The 19,884-nt window shown below is 36.3% G+C and overlaps 1 protein-coding gene across 3 annotated transcripts in view; it reads right to left on the bottom strand.

The window, feature by feature from the left end:
• Positions 1-19,884, bottom strand: part of EML1 (EMAP like 1) — a 126,009-nt gene that overhangs the window by 19,152 nt on the left and 86,973 nt on the right. For 2 of the 3 annotated variants that reach the window (XM_032234201.1, XM_032234193.1), the window contains exons 4-10: positions 17,081-17,215; positions 14,057-14,085; positions 8,492-8,621; positions 6,831-6,980; positions 6,306-6,375; positions 1,301-1,411; positions 415-510 (exon numbers count right to left, since the gene is read on the bottom strand). In XM_032234201.1, coding sequence (XP_032090092.1) covers positions 415-510; positions 1,301-1,411; positions 6,306-6,375; positions 6,831-6,980; positions 8,492-8,621; positions 14,057-14,085; positions 17,081-17,215 — 721 coding nt within the window. Of the gene's footprint in view, positions 1-414; positions 511-1,300; positions 1,412-6,305; positions 6,376-6,830; positions 6,981-8,491; positions 8,622-11,556; positions 11,667-14,056; positions 14,086-17,080; positions 17,216-19,884 lie in introns of those variants that run through there. The other variant, XM_032234209.1, reaches the window with a different exon arrangement.

Raw genomic sequence — 19,884 nt, 5'->3', positions numbered from 1 at the left:
TGTAAGTGTTGGGTTTTACACCAAAAAAGATAAATCTGCACCTTAAATATTTATAAGATAAATCTGCACCTTATACGGTCCCAGAAGGTCCTGGCACAGTTTAGAAATGAGAGCTATGAATAGTGCTGTTTTCTTCATTTCCAATTTATCCATACAGAACAAGTTTGTTATGATTTCTTCCACTAATAAGTAAGCCTTATTACAGATGTACAGAAGAGGCAGGATATTTTCTCCCATAGCATTCATTTATAATGGATACATTTAAACAGGAAAACAATTTAATAGCAGGACTAGTGGTCACATCACACATCAACAAGAAGTTGGAATGAAGGCGAAATATTATGGATATTTTTTTTACCACACACACACAAAAATACCTTCTAGTCTCAAGTACAACACACAAAAGCAAAATACCTTGACCTCTGCAACTTTTTCTTCCCTCTGCCAGTCCCATACTGAAAGCACATGGTCATTGGAGTCATCCACTGAGCACAGGTTACTGCCCCCATTCTGAAATAAAGTATGAGGTACTCCATCATCCCTCATTTGTTTGCTATTTCAAAACCAAGCACTCATCTTCCAGTTACAGTTTTGCACTTAGGATATTATGAATACTTTGCCTGAAAAAATGGTGTATCTTGAGAATGTTGAGATCAAATTGCTTAAACAACTATGTATTTAAATGTAAAACCCAAGCTGTGTGAATTCTAAAACAAATGAAATAATCTGACTCTCTTTCTGCATTCAGCTAATTCCAGCTTGTCTTCCAGTTGAGCAGTTGAGTTTTTCTACTGAGAAAAACACAATGGGATAAGGGAAAGAGAGGCTTGTTTTCTTCATCTAAATGTTTCTCATATCCCAAAATAAAAGTAAAGAAATGGGAAAAATATACAGATAGTTATTTAGTGATATTATGTAACAACATTTATACCTATAAATATGTTTGAAAACTATGTTCTTATACTTAAAACTTCCTTAATTAAGTAAAGATTTCAATCAAACAAAACTAATTCATATTGTTCAGATAGAATATCTAGAAACAAATAGTATTATATACCATCCATTGTAAAATCTATACAACCCACACTGAAGTTACCCAAGAATGCATTTCGTTACAAAAGAAGAATTTCCAGCAGTCTCAACATAGTCCAGTTGCCTTTTGAAAAAGCACCTTTGAGACAACTATGATCTGGATGACTGAGAATCTCCATAGACATCCAGCAGTCTTAATTTAGAAAAACTTATAATTGGCCCTGAAAAGCTTACAAAGCAAATTAAATATACATTAAATATTACTCACTGATTTAGAAAATGCAATGCATGTAACAGCTCGATCAAAGAATCCCATGCCAATTACATGTAGTGTATTCAAAGTAACGGAATCCCAAATGCGGACATGAGGCAGCAATTGCTGTGAAAATGAGCAAACAAAAATAGATGCTTTAAGAGCAGAGTTCAGAACATAAACAATTTTCAACATCCTGAATGGAATAAACAACATTTTGAGTTTGCAGAAACACAGGTAAGAAAATAAGATGCTCTATTTTCTATGGTCAAATTATTACAGCAATTTGTTACTTGAATATTTTAACAACAGTCATTATTCTGTTTGAAGTCATCAGCTCAGCTCAGGGCAAATGACAGGTACTTTGAACAACAGTCCACTCTATACTCTATGTATCTATGAAGGTACAATAATTAACTATGGGCATAATGCTGCTAAAAGGTTTAGGATACCTGCCCATGTAGAACTGCACTGATCTGGCATTGGCATATAAGCTGTGCCACATGGCAAAATGTCCACTGTATGATCTGCTCTGCACATTTGGAAGCAGTCTATTTTCCCTTGGGTAGAAACTCTTCCTTCATTCTTCCTCCTATTCTCTGCACATCAAGATCCCAGTAGATTTCATAGACAACCTTATTCATGAACACAGATTCAATATTTTAGTCAATGTCACAATCCCTGTTTAAAAAAATTCCTGGCTTAATTCTACCTGCTTATATAAACCATATGTTTTGAACTTTTATCTTAACCCATCTCTGGCCAGTTATTGTTGTTATTAGTATATGGTGTTGCCACAGTAGCCAGGAGATCACAATACTATTGCAGAGAAGTGGCTTGGATTGCCAAGGTACCAGCCCTGTTACAGGAAATTCTTGTGCGCTTCCCAAAGTGTGCCACACACAAGGATGAGCTGGCTTCACACCAAAGAGAAAGATAAGCTGCTCTTCTTGCAGCGTCACCCAAGGCCCCCTCCTTTCACAGAGCTGTCTTGCAAATGGGCGCCACAACTGGGAAGGGTCAGAACCATCAGGAATCTGACTGCCTGTACAGAGCATCATCTCGTCTCCCCACCAAAATGTTACTTATCTGTTTGAAAGCATTTTCATTTGTATAGAACATGCTCTCAAACTGTTATGTGGACAGAAGCTGAGATAAATGACAGGCGCTCACCGTGACATGCAGTGCCAGGGCTTGAACCACTGGAGCTGAGACCATCTCCAGTGTCATTAAGCCACCAAGCCACCACACTCTCCTGACCAGTGAGTTCAAACAAATCTATACTGTGATGCTATGGTTCCATACCATCATCACTACTTTTAATAGAAATGTATATGCTAGAAGAATGTCATCTTGATGTTTTGCACTTTTTCTTCGTAACAACTAATTTTTTTGCAAAACATATGAAATGAAACATATACATATAGTCAAAAAATGGAGGCAATGTTTACAACTTTATTTTCCCTGTTTTTGTGTAGAGCAGTAATGGGGTTATTTGGTTATTCCATGAACCAACGTAGTTGGAGAGGAAGGCACTGACTGAGGATTTCTGTATTTTCCTATTGGTCAGCTTCAGAGACCACTAATCACCTCATGATACTCTGTTTTCAATGATCTAGTGTCATAGACACTAAAACAATTATATTCAAATTATTTGGAAAATGGAAAATGGTAACAGTGGTACAGTTCAAATGACAGAGTCCACAATTAGTGCTATAAATTTGTTAGAGGTCTTAATTGAAATCACTCTTTTAAGCTTAGGGTTTCATTTGAAGTGCAGATATTAGAGTTATGGAGTGTTTGAGATTGAAGGCAAAAATATGCTTTAGAATGCATGAAGAGTAGCACCTATTTGCAAATCTTTAATCAAGCACATTCTTTTTTCAGAATTGTAAACTGGTGCTACCCTCCCATATGCACTGAAGCAATTCAAAGTCCTAATGGGAATAAAGCAAATGATTATCAAATAAATCAACCCAAAGTTCTCATGTAAGGCACAAATGACCAGGCCCAAAATCACTCTACTTCGAACACATCATGTAAAGACTTTGCTCTTTGGAGAAGACTTTAATGTTAGGGAAGCTGGAAGAGAACAGTATGGCCAAGCAGAAAGATGGATAAAATCAATTACAATGGTGATGAATGCATCATTGGAAGTCCTGAAGGACCATGTTAGGGGCAACTGTCATGAGAAAAAATTATATGTGGTTGCTATAACTTGCTAGCACATAATCAATCCAAAAATCCCAAAAGTCTAATTTTGAAAAATATTCCAAGTATATACATGAAGAATTATCAATATTCTAAAATTATTTTTTTTAAATCTAAAATTTTGGTGCTTGAATTCTTGGGAAGAGAGAAGGGTCCCTGGTTTTTTTGGAGGGCACTGGGGGCGGGGATATGAGTTGTCTAAAATTAATAGGAGTCTATTTGAGTTCATGAATATATTAAGTTTGGTGTGTCCCTTTCTATAATATGAACAATCTAAAGTTTTATATAAACACTTTCTCTAATTTCTTATTACAGTAAAACTAATTATATATACTTTTTGTGTGGAGAAGCACCTTCAAGTCAGTGTTGACTCTTGACAAATACCTGGACATGTGGCTTGCCATTCTTATCTGTAAATTGTACAAAATCTTGAAATGATACAATATATTTTTAAAAATTGAATAACCTTATAATTAAAACTTAGTCATAAACAAATATGTTTACAAATTATAATTAACTGCAGATCCAATATGCATTTGGAGAACCCTTGTATTTGACATATAAACATATTTTCATATATTATATACATGCAATGCATTTACAGGACCACTAGAGAGCAATCTTTGTAAATTTAAGTCTCAACTACAACTTGCACAGGAGACAGAAAATATTTATATATTGATGACTGAAGTTAGTGCAGTGGGCTAATTCACCAGATTACAGGTAGTTTATTTGACTGATAACTTGCCTTACATTTAGAAGCTCAACTTACACATACAGACCACCTTCCCCTTATTTTATCCCACAACATATCTGAAGTTAGTTGGGTGAAAACACATTGTTCATTATGTTAAAGTTTATGTATATCAGAAAGGAGGCCTGGCATAGGTTTTTAATTTAGTTTTTTAAATAAATGACAGAAGAACTATATTAAAAGACCAAATTTAGGATATGAATACATCTTTTTAAACATTTTCAAGGAAACTATTATAATACAGTATGTTTAAATAAATGAAAACTATATACATTGTATCAAATTTAAGAATTAATCCCATGTTATGTAATTAAAATGACCAATCAGATAGCTATGGAAAGCCCATAAATAGAATATAAGTATAACGGCATCTCTTGAATGAGCAGCAGGCTGGCACGCATGTGCCCGAGTGCCTGCTGGCCCGCCGCAGGCATGCACATGTTCAGCCAGTCACTCAAGTGGCCCAATTCCAAATAGGCCACAACCTGGTAGTGGGCCATGGCCTGGATGTCAGTGATCCTTGATATACACTATATTGCCAAAAGTATTCGCTCACCTGCCTTTACTCGAATATGACATCCCATTCCTAATCCATAGGGTTCAATATGACGTCGGTCCACCCTTTGCAGCAATAACAGCTTCAACTCTTCTGGGAAGACTGTCCACAAGGTTTAGGAGTGTGTTTATGGGAATTTTGGACCATTCTTCCAGAAGCGCATTTGTGAGATTACACACTGATATTGGACAAGTTTATGTGGCTGAGTTGCTGTCATTCCCAAACACTTCCACGTTCTTATAATACAGCTGACAGTTGACTGTGGAATATTTAGGAGCAAGGGAATTTCACGACTGGATTTGTTGCACAGGTGGCATCCTATCACAGTTCCTCCCTGGAATTCAAAGAGCTCCTGAGAGCGACCCGTTCTTTCACAAATGTTTGTAAAAACAGTCTGCATGCCTAGATACTTGATTTTATACACCTGTGGCCATGGAAGTGATTGGAACACCTGATTCTGATTATTTGGATGGGTGAGTGAATACTTTTGGCAATATAGTGTAGATGACACTTCATCATAATAAAAAAGGATCAATTAGAGAACACCTATAGAACCATCAACAACATTTGCAAAGGACTCCAGTTAACAGAGAAGAAGAACTCACTACCCTTCCTGGACATCCTCACCAGCAGAGACCACAAAGGCAAACAAGAAACACAAATGTAAAGAAAAACCATCCAAGTTCTCCACTGTCAAAGCAACAACCCAACCTCCCACAAGAGAAGCTGCATAAGAACTTTATTTAGATGAGCACAAACTCATTGCAGCAATCCTGAACAGCAGAAAACAGAGCATATATACAACATATTTCAACAAAATGGATAGCCATGCAACTTTATCAAAGTATCTGATCACTCAACCCAATATAGCACAACCAAGCCCTAAAAAGAATAACACTGCCATACATCAAGAACATTTCAGAAACAGTAAACAGCACAACCAAAGATCACTCCCCACAAATACTGACAGGGCAAGCCACCAGAATATAATAGTTTGAATGATGAAACATCTGCAAGAAAACAACCAAGTTCAGAAAGCACCAAGGACCCCTCATTTCAAACCGGAACTATAAATATTCTCCTTTAATGGGATCTGAAAGCTTCATTTTGATGCAAATTATTCTCATACCAAATAATGCTATAGATTGGAACTATCATATAAATGAATAGGCTGGATACTGAATTCAAAATAATTTACAAGCATGTCTCTAATGTTTAGAAAATTTATGAAACTTTACAAAATGTCCAAATAAAAATTATAACAAGGCATAGACATTTAAGCAAAGGCAACACTGATACATTTTTAGACTGAAAATATATTTGGAGTATGAAGCCTAGAAGCAATTTCAACTTCCTTCATATATTTTATTAACCAATTAGTATCTTATTCACTAACACAAATATTAGGAATTTATTTCAACAGTTGCTCTATATTAATATTAAAACACTCCTAGCACAGGGCAAGAACAATTTCATTTCAAGGAAATAAAATACCTTACTTTTCCATCTTTAGATGTTCCTGCAACCTGACCAGTTGCTATGGTAATCCTGTCAGGATGTACTGCTAGGCTGCCCCCAAAAAAAGGTAGGGAGAGAGGAAACACATATTTATTAAATAAAAAAATAAAAGCGTTTTTATAACATAAATAAAACAACGAAACACTTTTTACTTCATATTTCATAAAAATTTATTGAGGTGCACCAGAAACATTCTTATTTTATTGTATATCTTATCTAACGTTAAATGCTATACATACATACATACATACATATGAAACATTATTATTTTATTGTATATCTTATCTAACGTTAAATGCTACACACACACACACACACACACACACACATTCATTCTAACCAGTGAATCCAGGGTCACCATCATTTCTAAGACAATTTCATTCATAGCCCCAGACATTTGGTGCTAAGCCTGCCATTATGTTTTCTTTATCAGAAATAAACTAAAAGATATATCTTTGAAAGTTTTATTCTGATTTTTTTTCAAACTTCCTTTTTCCATGGCTTACCACTTCACATCATCATTGTGACCAATGTAATGTCTCTGGAGTTGTTCTTCAACATTATACAATACAACCACAGATGCAATGAAGTAAACAGTTTCTCCGGTTGGTAAGAGGTACAGATTATTGCGACAATCTCGACCTCTATAACCATAGCTGGCATCTTAGTTAAGATATAACAACTGAACATTAGAAGTGACAATAATGTGGAATTCTAGGACCATTAAGTGCATACAGTAAGGCTCTCTGGCTGCTTGACACTTTATCAATTATTTCAAAGGAACAACTCTGATAGTAGCACTTGTTAATGACTACATCTATGATTAAAATTCTAGTTCCAAGTTCTAAGAGAATACATTTCCCTTTAAGAAGGTAGATACTTTTGTAGTATGTTGTATATTTTTCACATTTCATGACATGTTATCATAGGTGCTGTTTCTAAGATTACCAACTTTCTATTAGAAAAATTATGAGTTGGAAGATTTGAAACAATTGAAAATTGTTTGCTTGCATGGGCATAATTTTACATACTGCAGAACATTCTCCTTCTCCTACTTAAAATCAAATATCCCTCAGCTAATAGGAGGAGATTCTTCCCAAAGGAAAATTTGCAGCTCTTTTAATCTGCATACTTGGTACTAGGTACTAGAACCAAAAGTTCTAAAGCAACATATATAGCACAATAGCCAATAGGCCATATCAAAATAAAGAAAATAACATTAATAAGATCATATGTAAAAGTAAAATAAAACACAGATTAAAAAAGAATAAAATGATGAAAATCATATGAAAATCATATTAAATAGCTAATTTTTAAATACTTAAATATTAAAACAATTAAAATTAGACTAAAAGCCAAACAACATGAAATCAAGAATGGTTTTCAACAGTATTTTAACTAAAATAAAAATCTATATTTAACTTGTACAAAAAAGAAATTGACTTCTGCTTGTAACTTGAAATATTAACAGTAATAATTAAAAGAAGGGATCCAGCATAGCTAATGTTTTTGATTAGTATATGATCTTTGTGCTTGTACTGAGAATCTGGATAGTTTTTAAAAAAATAATTGGGTTTTTAATTAAAAATAGTATGGAAATATTATAAATTCTCTTTACTATGCAACTAGAAACATACAACTTCCCTATATTATAATAGTAATTACAGCACCCTATTTTTATTATGCATCTAACTTACTAACCTGATAGAGCCAAGGTGGCGCAGTGGTTAAATGCAGCACTGCAGGCTACTGCTAGATCAGCAGGTCAGCGGTTCAAATCTCACCGGCTCAGGGTTGACTCAGCCTTCCATCCTTCCGAGGTGGGTAAAATGAGGACCCAGATTGTTGGGGGCAATATGCTGACTCTCTGTAAACCGCTTAGAGAGGCCTGAAAGGCCTATGAAGCGGTATATAAGTCTACTGCTATTGCTATTGCTATTTAAATACACCCCTTCAGGATGCATTAAACTGAAAATGTGAGATTACTGATAATATATAGATGAGAAACTTCATAACATCAATATTTATTGTGTTCTTTCTATGACAATATACTAGTCCCTTGAATTTAGATGCCTACTATGCTTGATCACATTTAAAGACGTACTTTAAAAATAGAATATCAGAAATAAGCATTATTTAGTTGAAGTGTGTCCATAAAGAAGGATACACCCATTCCAGTTTAAGCTTTTTGGATGGTAGTTCTGCCTTCGCTTCCAAATTGTAAGACTCCACTTGATCTTTTGGCATGTACATGGTAACAGGACGTCCACGCAGAAACATTTTAACATATCCTTCCTCTATTGAAAAAATAAATCAAATACATAACAAACATTCATATACAGTATTCTGCCATTTTACTATTTCATGTCTCTAACAAGTTATATGGGAGAAAAGAATAAAAACAACGACCAAAGCTCTTAAATTATTTATGCACACATTTTTTAAAATATTATAAAAACAACGACCAAAGCTCTTAAATTATTTATGCGCACATTTTTAAAAATATTTTTAATACACTGAGACTCCATAATGAATACATATATAATGGGGGGACAACCTGACTTTCAGAAAGGTAGTAACTTTTTTTCTATTTCTATCCAACTAAGGAATTAACTTAATTATTACAATTAACACAGAAAAGTCACTAAAGTAAATTTTATTTTGAATTAAATTTTCACATATCTGCATATCAGTATCTATAATGTTAATTGTAATGACTTTAAATATAAACTTGGTATTTGATTTGCAATGATTAATGATATATGTACTGAAGATAAAACAGTAAAAGAATTATGTTGATGCACCACGCATGCAACAACATAGCTGGATTTGGAAAATATAGGTAGCCCTCATTTAAGCAATTGCCTTGTTTAAAAACTATTCCCAATTACAATAGTGATGAAAAAGTAACTTTGTGACCAATCCTCGCACTTACAATCTTCACAAGTTTGTTAAGCAAAGGAAAGCTGAAATAAGATAATAAGTGAGCCTGGCTCCTGGAAATCTATAGACGTAGCTAAAGGTCTAGCCTACAGCCGTTCCCATCCAAATAACACATAGGACAAAATTTACACATCAGATAGATGCAGCTGTTTTTCATAAAAGAAAAATGTGTCTTGACAATAGTGCCAACATACACTTTTTAATATTGATACATGTTGTTAGAGAAACTCTAAAAGCATGAATTCATCAGTAGGTTGTTTGTTTTGAAAATGAATATAAATGGATATTATAAGCTTTGCTACAATAAAACTTCCTGTGTTAGCAAAAACTATAGGATACATTTCTAGACCTATATCAAGAAATAAATTGAACTGTACTTCTGCACTTAACACTAAAATATATATTGAAATTTTTATTGATTTATGACTATCAATTTCCTAAACACTGAGGTTCAAATGGTGCAATAGGACTGGGAGTTTGTTAGTAGGATTCACTGGGCCAGGAATTTTTTTGTCTTTCACTTTGTGTTATATTGTTTTGTGGGGGTGCACGAAGGGATGCTCAGCCAATCTCGTTGTATATATGTTATACTCTGATAATAAAAGTTTTAATTGAATTGAAAAAGATAGAAAACAGGTTGTGATTTCTGAAACCTGCCCCATCGCGAATGAAACTTTTTTCTGCTATTTTTTTTAGCCTTTAACCAAAATTCAATGCTAATTTATTTCAATTCAAATCATAATTAAAGTTCATCTTAAAAAAACTGATTAATAAATAATCTTAGATAAAAACCACAACTGAATTTTAAGTTTTAATTAAAGCTAATAAGAGAACTGGTTAGAATTGATACACAAAAAGAAAAAGAAAGGTACAGAGTAAATATACAATTTTTCCCCATTGTCAGGGATATATGTTTTCAGAAACCATTTCATTTAAGATTAAATTTTAATTTTTCCAACAGTTGTTACTGTTTTATGCTTTATATCTGTTTAAATTAATTTTTTTCTAATAACATCTAAGTCCTGAAAAAATGTAAAAATATGCATTTTAATGCAAATATCATGAAAACATAGTAAAAACTATAAACTAATACACCAAACGATCACAACATATAAAATTATACTACATTGCCAAAGGCATTGTTCTGGTAGATCATTCAGGATGAGGTTGATTTATGTAAAAACAATTCTACAAAACCTATTATTAACTTAAACCAACCATGTTACTGATCATATTCCAGGGATGGATTAAGAATTTGTTACACTTGCTTTCCAGTCCACCCTCTGACAATAGGCAGACTGATCTGAAAAGTGGCATGTCCCATATCAGATAGAAAGAATAACATATGGTAAGCATCTTAGACTATAATAAGACATATAGATTTACAGAGATTAAGCCATTGAATACAAAGTTAAAGAGACAACTGCTGAATGAAGCTTTATTAACTATGTACAATAGTTGTAAAGAGTTCTGAAGAGATAATACTAACTGCTTGTGGTAATCTTAAATTAGCACCTTAATTTATCCAGAAAAGACTGAAAAATTAAATCAACAGATGGCATATTTGGAATGTGGAGTGCCATAAAATTAATAATAAAGATATAATTTTAGAAAGTTAAGAATATATTTATAAATGAGGAATTAGGAATAAACCATTTATATAACTGCAGGACAAATTTGTTTAGTCTTCACAATGGAAATGCATAATACATATACATTACTATATAGTTATATATTAATTATTACCAGGCATTTCCAATATTACATAAATGCCATTTAAATATTTACATAATGTATAAAACACAGAAATATATGTTATTCACTTCAACTTGCTTACTGGTGTCATAAATTAAATCTATTGCTCACAAAAGGTAATTTAGATAGTGAATAAGCACTGCAATTCAATCTAAAGCAAAAGGTTGATTTAGGCACATGTTAGGATGGTGTTTGAGTATACTAGAACAGGCACTATCACTGTTTACAGCCAAACTGCAAAGCAACTATTATTACAGAAGATTATGGGATGCTATATAGCTCTCTAACATTTGGGCCTTTTTCTTGGCCATTCATTTAATCAAGAAACCTATATAAACATCCATTAACATTCAGTACTACAATGTTTACAAGCCATTAGGTGTTCTGCAAGAAGCTGGCAAAGAAAAAAGGAAAATTGTTTAATAATATTATAGTCACACAAGGAATAAACTGCCTTTACAGGCTCAAAATGCTTAGCCCTGTTAATAGGCTTGTTTAGAGAGCTATGAGATTTTAGAAGCAAGGTCTACCTACCTGTACAATGTGTCACACAACGCTTCCCTTGTGGTTACAGAGACAGAGATAGAAGTGCTAGATAAAGATGCATTCAAGAACTGTCAGGCTTATCTATATCCCTGCTCTGTGGAGTACCCAGTTGTATTATTCTATGATCAATGCAGGTAATATAATATTCCCTAATTTGCATTTGTATGGATACGAATTGAAAAATCAAAGTACACACTGTATGTAATTTTGTATAGTTTCTGCAGCTTCCATTATCTTTCCAAATATACTATTTATCTTCCAGATATACTATTTCAAAAAAAACACACACAGCCACACAACCAGACTGCAGAGGGGAAAATAATGTCCCAAATTTTGTTATTACTGCTATACAGCTGAGTAGTATTGGTTCAGTTGATACAAATTAAGGGCTGGCATTCTGTCCAAGCCATTGTAAAAATTAACTATAAAAGAGACCTACATGATCAAAAGTAAAACAATAAATTTGGATTGCCTTGTAAAAATAATAGTTCAGGAATTTGATATCCTTTAAAAAAAATCTAATATTTTAAATAGCTCAGAACACTTCAAATGAACTGAAAGCTTTCTGTGAGAGTTTTTATTCGAAAGCCAGACTGAGATTTGTTTTGCCAAATACATGTTCTCGGCCCATATTCCCAGGGTTATCAGAAATTGGGGGAAGATATTTATAGAGAAGAGGAGAGAAGATGAGGGAAAACCTGTTTTAACACCACATTCTTCTCTGCCAATTCTGTCCTCACTAGGCTAATTTCTAGTTCTGGGGTCAATTCTGGATGAGATTGGATTTAAAAATTCAAAAACGGCATTTAGCAGGGAAATTCAAGAGGCACACTCTAGCACCTCCATTCCTTCCCATCAGTTCTATTCTGCATATACTGACTCTGTTTCAGATGCTGACATATGAAGATTTTACACATTTACAAAGGAACATTTTACACATCCAATTTAAGCACTATCTTCAAAATCATCACCTTTGTCCATATTATCATTGATAATTCAACTCTACTGTTTATATGGATTACACTGACAGGGTACTACAGTGTGTATAAACTGTCTACATTTTTGGGTTGTGAACTGTTTGCACAGGATTGTGCAGTATCAGCCATAGAATATCCTGCTTTATCAGTTCCTATATTACTACTATAGCAATCAGTGGTGGGTTCCGGATCTCGTTGCAATTGGTACGGTGAAACGGCGTCCGGCATCCACCACATGAACGTGTGCGCGCACACGCACGCAGCATGCACATACATCCTTACCTCCTGTGACGCTCCATGACACTCCAGCTGCTCGGCAGAGCGCTGTGCAGGCATCGTATGCTCCGTGCACGGAAGCGCTGAAGAGCTCAAATACAGGTAAGGAGGGTGGGCAGGGAGGTCCTCTGGAGCCGGTGCTCTTGGCAGGCACCGGTATGCCAGTACCGGGGCGTACCGCCTGCAACCCACCACTGATAGCAATCCATAGTGTAGTGGAAATCCATAGTGAACAAAGTCATTGAGATAAGACATATAGTTTTGGTATGTTGCATGAACACAGCAATTGTGCTCCATTAACCCAATTTATTATATTTGGAACTGCAGCATTCTATTAAGGAAATGTTCACCACATCAAGACATATTATTCGGAGGGAAAGACTGATGAATATTAAAATTATTGAACAAACAATACAATAGCACAGTTGGAAGGGACCTTGGAGGTCTTCTAATCCAACCCCCTGCCTAGGCAGGAAACCCTATACTGTTTCAGACAAATGGCTATCCAACATCTTCTTAAAGACTTCCAGTGTTAGGGCATTCACAATTTCTGGAGGCAAACTGTTCCACTGATTAATTGTTCTAACTGTCAGGAAATTTCTCCCCAGTAGGAAGTTGCTTCTCTCCTTGATTAGTTTCCACCCATTGCTTCTTGTTCTACACTCAGGTGCCTTGGAGAATAGTTTGACTCCCTCTACTTTGTGGCAACACCTGAGATATTGGAACACTGCTATCATGTCTTCCCTAGTCCTTCTTTTCATTTAAATAGACATACCCAGTTCCTGCAACTGTTCTTCATATATTCTCCAGTCCCCTAATATCTTTGTTGCTCTTCTCTGCACTCTTTCTAGAGTCTCCACATCTTTTCTACATCGTGGCGACCAAAACTGAATGTAGTATTCCAAGTGTGGCCTTACCAAGATAAAGTAGTATTAACACTTCACGTGATCTTGATTCTATCTCTCTGTTTATGTAGCCTTCTGTATACTTTTTTAAGATGGTAGAAATATAAATAGCAAATAAAAAGTGTAAGCTTATAAACTTAATATAATAAAGTAGTTTGTTAAAGTGTGAACTTTACTGCAATTCAGTAATCACTACAATGAAATGTTATGATTTAGCAGCCAAAGTATGATAATTCTGCTAACCAATCATTTAGAGAAAGTCTTTCATATTCTTTATTAGAACAAAAGTTATATATTTTTATGAAACAATAAAGAAAAGAAAACAATTACCTGCACTGAACATTGGCTCCTTGGGCTTGCTGTAAAAACAATCAAGAAAGATTCTTGTAAATAACATTGACCCCATACATCCTTCCTTCCAAACATCCTGTCCTTGACTACCCCTTGTACTTTTGACTAATTCTTCTCCTTTGATATCATCATTCATTCTAAATCTCTCTCTTCAACTAATATATCTAATTTCTACTCTGCTGCAATCATATAACTTTCAGAGACTGACTGAGTATATAAAAAGTTACAATATCCACAGACTAATTAAAATCTGAAACAAAAGTAACAGTACAGAATAACTTTTTTTCCCTTTGTTCCAAAAAAGGGGAAAAGAAATGGCAATGGCATCATGTATAATTTAAGAAAATTATCTCTAAGACAGTTTGATTTTCAACGTTTTCCAAAAAACCCTCACCTAGTACCTGTCATGAAGCTGTTCCAAAGCATCCCCACTACACTACAGAAGCCAGAACCAACTGGCTTCAGAACCCTGAAATTCTTGAAAACATGGGACTTTAATAAATAATAGCAATAGCAATAGCAATAGCAGTAGACTTATATACCGCTTCATAGGCCTTTCAGGCCTCTCTAAGCGGTTTACAGAGAGTCAGCATATTGCCCCCAACAATCTGGGTCCTCATTTTACCCACCTCGGAAGGATGGAAGGCTGAGTCAACCCTGAGCCGGTGAGATTTGAACCGCTGACCTGCTGATCTAGCAGTAGCCTGCAGTGCTGCATTTAACCACTGCGCCACCTTGGCTCTTTATAAATAACTTTATCCCTAGATGTTTCAATAGGTTATATCAATGCTAGTTGAAATGCACAGTCTTGTAGTTATCCAGGAGCCAAGACACAAGCAGCTTTATAGATCAAAACTAGCACTTTTTAAGTTGTACCAACAAACCAATCAGCAACAGTGCAGGGTCTACAGAATTGGCATTATGTGTTCCTATTGTTGATTGCTAATAAATGTGCAGACTGCCACAATTATAGTTCCAAGTAGTCTTTAAGTGAAGCCTCAAAGACTATTTGGAATTATATGGTGATAGAGGACCTGGCTATAATGTCTATGCGGTAAATTGAGAATGAATTCTTATAGCTGGATCCTCCATTACTATATAAGATCAAAGAGGCCCACGAGTTGCAGCTGAGTATAGTCTCCCTGGCTTCCACCTGCTGTTCAAACAGAAGCAGTGAGTCAAGAACTCCTACCCGCAAGTCATGAGTCTGGTTCCTTCACAAGCAGTACTTGCTCATCAAGAAATAAACACACTGAAGTACAAATAGTAACTCTATCTTACTTGGATTCAATTCCAGCCTGTACATTTGGTTGCTCACAGCCTCTAGACTTTGCTGAAGTACAATAACAGCTATTCCTTACAGACTGGGGTAGCAATATTATAATTGGATACCATCAGCAAACTGATGATACTGTACTCAAAACTCTCTATAATTTCAACCAATAACTTCATAGATAAGTTATACATTGCTACCCCAGGCTGTAAGTGATATCTGTTATTGTCCTTTGGCAGGGGAGAAATGACTGACCCTTTAAGCATTCACATTGGGGGCCACTGAACCAACATCTCTTCACCCAATACATAGATTGAAACTATTTACCAAGAAAGGAGCAGAATAATTGTGAAACAATATATCCTATCCCTAAAACCCACAGGTGATCTAAAAAGGTAGAACTGTCAATGATATCAAAGGTTGCTGAAACACCCAGCAAGACCAGGATATTGATACACTACCTCCTTCCAGATCTTGGCACGGGTCATTGAAGAGATTGACTAATGATTGCTTTGGTCAATATCCAGGCTGAACCCAGATTAAGAAGGGGCTTGCGTAGCTCAATGAAGCGATGAGCTATGCCGTGCAGGCCCATCCAAGACGGAGAGATCATAGCAGAGAACTCTGATAAAACGTGTTCCATTGGAGAATGAAATGGCAACCACTCCGGTATCTTTGCCATGAAAACCCCATGGACAATACCAAAAGGACAGGAAGTCCTGGAGGAATGTTGTCCATGGAGTCGCGATGGGTCGGACACAACTTTGCAACTAACAACAATAATGATCCCTTTCACTGTAACTCTGATTCTTCCACAACATTCTAAAACTTGCTTATATTTTTAGATTCTCTTACCCTGACTATTTTAAGCTTCTGACCAATTCTGGTTGCACTCTAGTAATTTCTTCCATTCAAGCAATGCTATTGAAATAATAAATATTCACTTTTATATCCTACACAGGGATTCATTTTTGGTCCAAAACTGGCATTTTGCATCTATTTTTAATTTCATAGCTGAAATACTCATTATATGAGCATTTCAATTTTTTTTTCTTTAAATTCCTCCACAACAAGTTTGTTTAGTTACTTGCAAGTTCTTCAAATAGTCACTTGAAAAGGGCTTTTGCAGAACCCGTTTAGAACTTTCTAGAGTTCACAGTTCAAGAAACAGACATAGCAGGGATAATGAGAACACTCTTCGTTGTAATAAGGGAGAATTAGTAGTATCTTAAAAATCTGAAAGTTTGGCAGAACAAGAAAAAGAAGCAGGATCTTAATTTACTTATCATAGAAAACCCATCATGGACTGAAAAGAACAGAAGATTTTTTTCCCTTCAAATAATTACCTGCTAGATCAAGGCCAGTTGCCATTTCATCTAACTGAACCACAGAAAGGGGGAATCTTACCATTAAGTGTCACTCTCTAACTCTAGAATTCAGAAGAGTTGATAAGGTAGAATTAAAAGTGTGTTAATCTTATGTTAATTTTAAAATTGTTAATTTAAGATCATAATCTACACATATAAACATATTTAGTTATGATGGTTAAAGACTAGCTGAAGGAATTTCACGAAAGTCATGGATAGTGGAGTAGGGCTTCCACCAAACAATATTGAAATTCTAGGAGGCTCTCCACAATGCCTAAATTACAAAGACCACAATGAAGAAATATCCTCTTTTAACCTGCTGAGTCACAAATAAATGTAATTTAGAAATTCTGCTTTTCATACCAGTCACTGTTCTTTTTACCACTAGATGAACTGCTTGTGGATCCAGCTCGATTGCGATTGCCTTTGGAATCACCGTAACTTTCCCTCCGACCACCAGGAGAAACACCTTCAGTTGAATTGGTTCTTTTAATAGTGCTAATAGAAAATAATAATATTGTAATGCTCTGAAATGAGGTTATTAGAAGGCTACTATCATAGCTTCCCACACTTCTATTTTCTCAAAGCTAATCATATTCAATTCCTTTATTTTTTTTCACAGAATTTAGTATATAAATCTCCTTATAATTTTCAATGCATGCTTTTGAACTTGTTTTTATTTTTTCTGATTCTTTCTTGAAATGTGATATCTAAAACTGAACATCATAATTGAGGTGGAATCATATTCAATTAAAAAACTATTATTCCAAAATGTTTTTGCACATAGTATTACAAAGCATCCCACATTCTATCTTCGTACATTTGATTTTCATTTTCTAAGTTAAGAAATTTAGATTTGTCTTGTTGTACTGTGATTGAAACTCTTCCTTTGATGAAGAACAATAGGTGAAATAATGTTTAAGCATGATTTTTGACTATGTGCCCACTTAAATAACATACCATCCAACTCAATAGTTAATTAACTTGCTAATCAGCATGTCAAGCAAATATCAGTGTAGAAACAAAAGAAACAAAATTAAACCCTTCTAAATGTGAAATTACTCTGAGGGATGTATGAGAATTTACTTGAACAATTTTTCTCTTTTGCACTGATTTTTTTAACTACTGCCAAATAATGAAAAAGCTGATTTTATAAAGAATGACCATTGGCTGACCTGAAGAGTCCTTTTCTGTGCACTGCGGGAGAATCCAAGCAATGGGTTATATTAGTCTGGTTGCCCTAGGACTGAGGAATCTTTTTCCTTGGCCACGCCTCCTGGTGCTCCTCAACACTAGATTTTTGATGAGTTCTGGAACCAGTGACGGCTTGAAGATGCACTGATATAGTAGAAGGAAGTCCGATTTGACTTGATGGCTTCGAATCCCTGGACCCGAAGACCCAGGGTGGGTTGGACTCTCCCACAGTGCACAGAAAAGGACCCTTCAGGTGAGCCAATGGTCATTTTCCTGTGCACTGCTTGGAGAGTCCAAACAATGGGACATACCCAAGTTATATGTCACTAGGGCGGGAAGAAGGTCTGTCCTGGGATTTGGTCATGGAAACAACCCCCTGGAGAACCTGCCTGCCGAATGATGCCTTGGTTGAGGCAAACACGTCCAGTTTATAGTTTCTGACAAAGGGCGATGGGGATGACCACGTAGCCGCTCTGCAGATGTCGTCTATAGAGGCCTGGGTTGCCCAGGCCCTGGTGGTGGCTGAAAGTCAAACTGAAGGAGGAGTCATTAGACCAAAAGTTCTGCCTCCTATAATAGGGCTTGGTCTTGCGATCCTGCTTTTTAGTAAGAGTAGGAAGAACCTTACGTTTGTCTTTAGATTCAATCCGGAAAGGATCTAAGACCTTCCCAAACAATTTTGACCCCTTGAAAGGAGCAGAAGCAAGCTTCCATTTAGCCTTCAGGTTGGCTTGCCAGTGGCAAAACCACAGGAGACGCTGGAGGTAACATTAGAAGCTAAAGCCCGAGAGGCGAATTTTGCCTGCATTAAGCGAGGCGTCAGGCAAGTACTGGGATGCTGTGATGATTTTGGTGACATCCTGGCCGAGATGCTTGTCTCCCGCCGGACGTTTAGCCTGCAGTTCCTGAAGCCAAATGATGGAAGCCCTGTTAAAGAAGGAGGCAGAAGAAGACGCCTTAATGGCCCAGGCTGCCACTTGATGGTCTTGTGGCAGGCCTTTTCCGTCTTATCTTCCGCCTTGAGGCCTTCCATGAGGTCAGCCGGGAGAACAGAGTTGGATGTAAGGGCTGCTATTGGGGGGGGGGGGGGTCTATGGAGGGTAGTGTCAATACAGCCTCCAGAGTAGCTTTTTGCCCCCACTGGGGGCAGCTAGGGAACCAGGCTGGACCATTGCCACTGGACTACATCCATAAAGAGACTCAGTACTGGAACAAGATCCTATGAAGGAGCCTGGACTTTAAACATGCTATCATTATGGTTGGAAACGGCCATCTCTGAGTACCCTGGGGCAGCTGGGGCTTTGGCGCCCAGCTGGGTAATGGCCTTAGCCTTGTGTAGGATGGATTTGAACAATGTGGGCTTGAAGAGGCCAGGGTCCTGATCAGAGTCCTCCCCGGCAGACACTTCACTAGCCACGGAAGATGTCAAGGAAGGGTGACACACCCGGTGACTTGAGTTCTTGAGCAGACTCACATGGCTTGAATTCCTGAGCCGAAAAAGAGCCAAGACTCTGAGAGAGCCTGAGTTTTATACCCTCTGTTGGGGCCCCACTTCTCTGTTTCCTGTTCCTGTGTAAAAACTGTATTCTGATTGGTTGTCAGACTCCCAGGGGAGCGGGGGAGTCTTAGCTAACTTTGCAGGCTGTTCTGAGACCCAAGCTTGTTTGCCTTGCTGGCTGATGTAATCTTCCCAGGTGCCATGTGGTGAGTTTGTTTGCTAGATGGGTCCTCCTGAAGGAGGTAGATCTTTGTTATGTAGAATAGACTGGCCCAGGCCTTAATGGACCATTGACAAAGAAGAGGGGGTGAGTTCCTGCCTCCCTTTAGGGGGAAATATTCTGCCCTTTTAATATTTTCTAAAATATTTCATTTGCTAGTAAAGAGGTGGGTTTTAACTTCCTACATTAATAACATACGTTTTTCAAAGAAAGAGACCCACAAACAATGAAGTATTATATATAATCTGGAATACC

Source organism: Thamnophis elegans, chromosome 1 (genome assembly GCF_009769535.1).
Source record: "Thamnophis elegans isolate rThaEle1 chromosome 1, rThaEle1.pri, whole genome shotgun sequence".
Lineage (NCBI taxonomy): Eukaryota > Metazoa > Chordata > Lepidosauria > Squamata > Colubridae > Thamnophis > Thamnophis elegans.
This window is presented reverse-complemented; position numbering and strand designations above follow the sequence as displayed.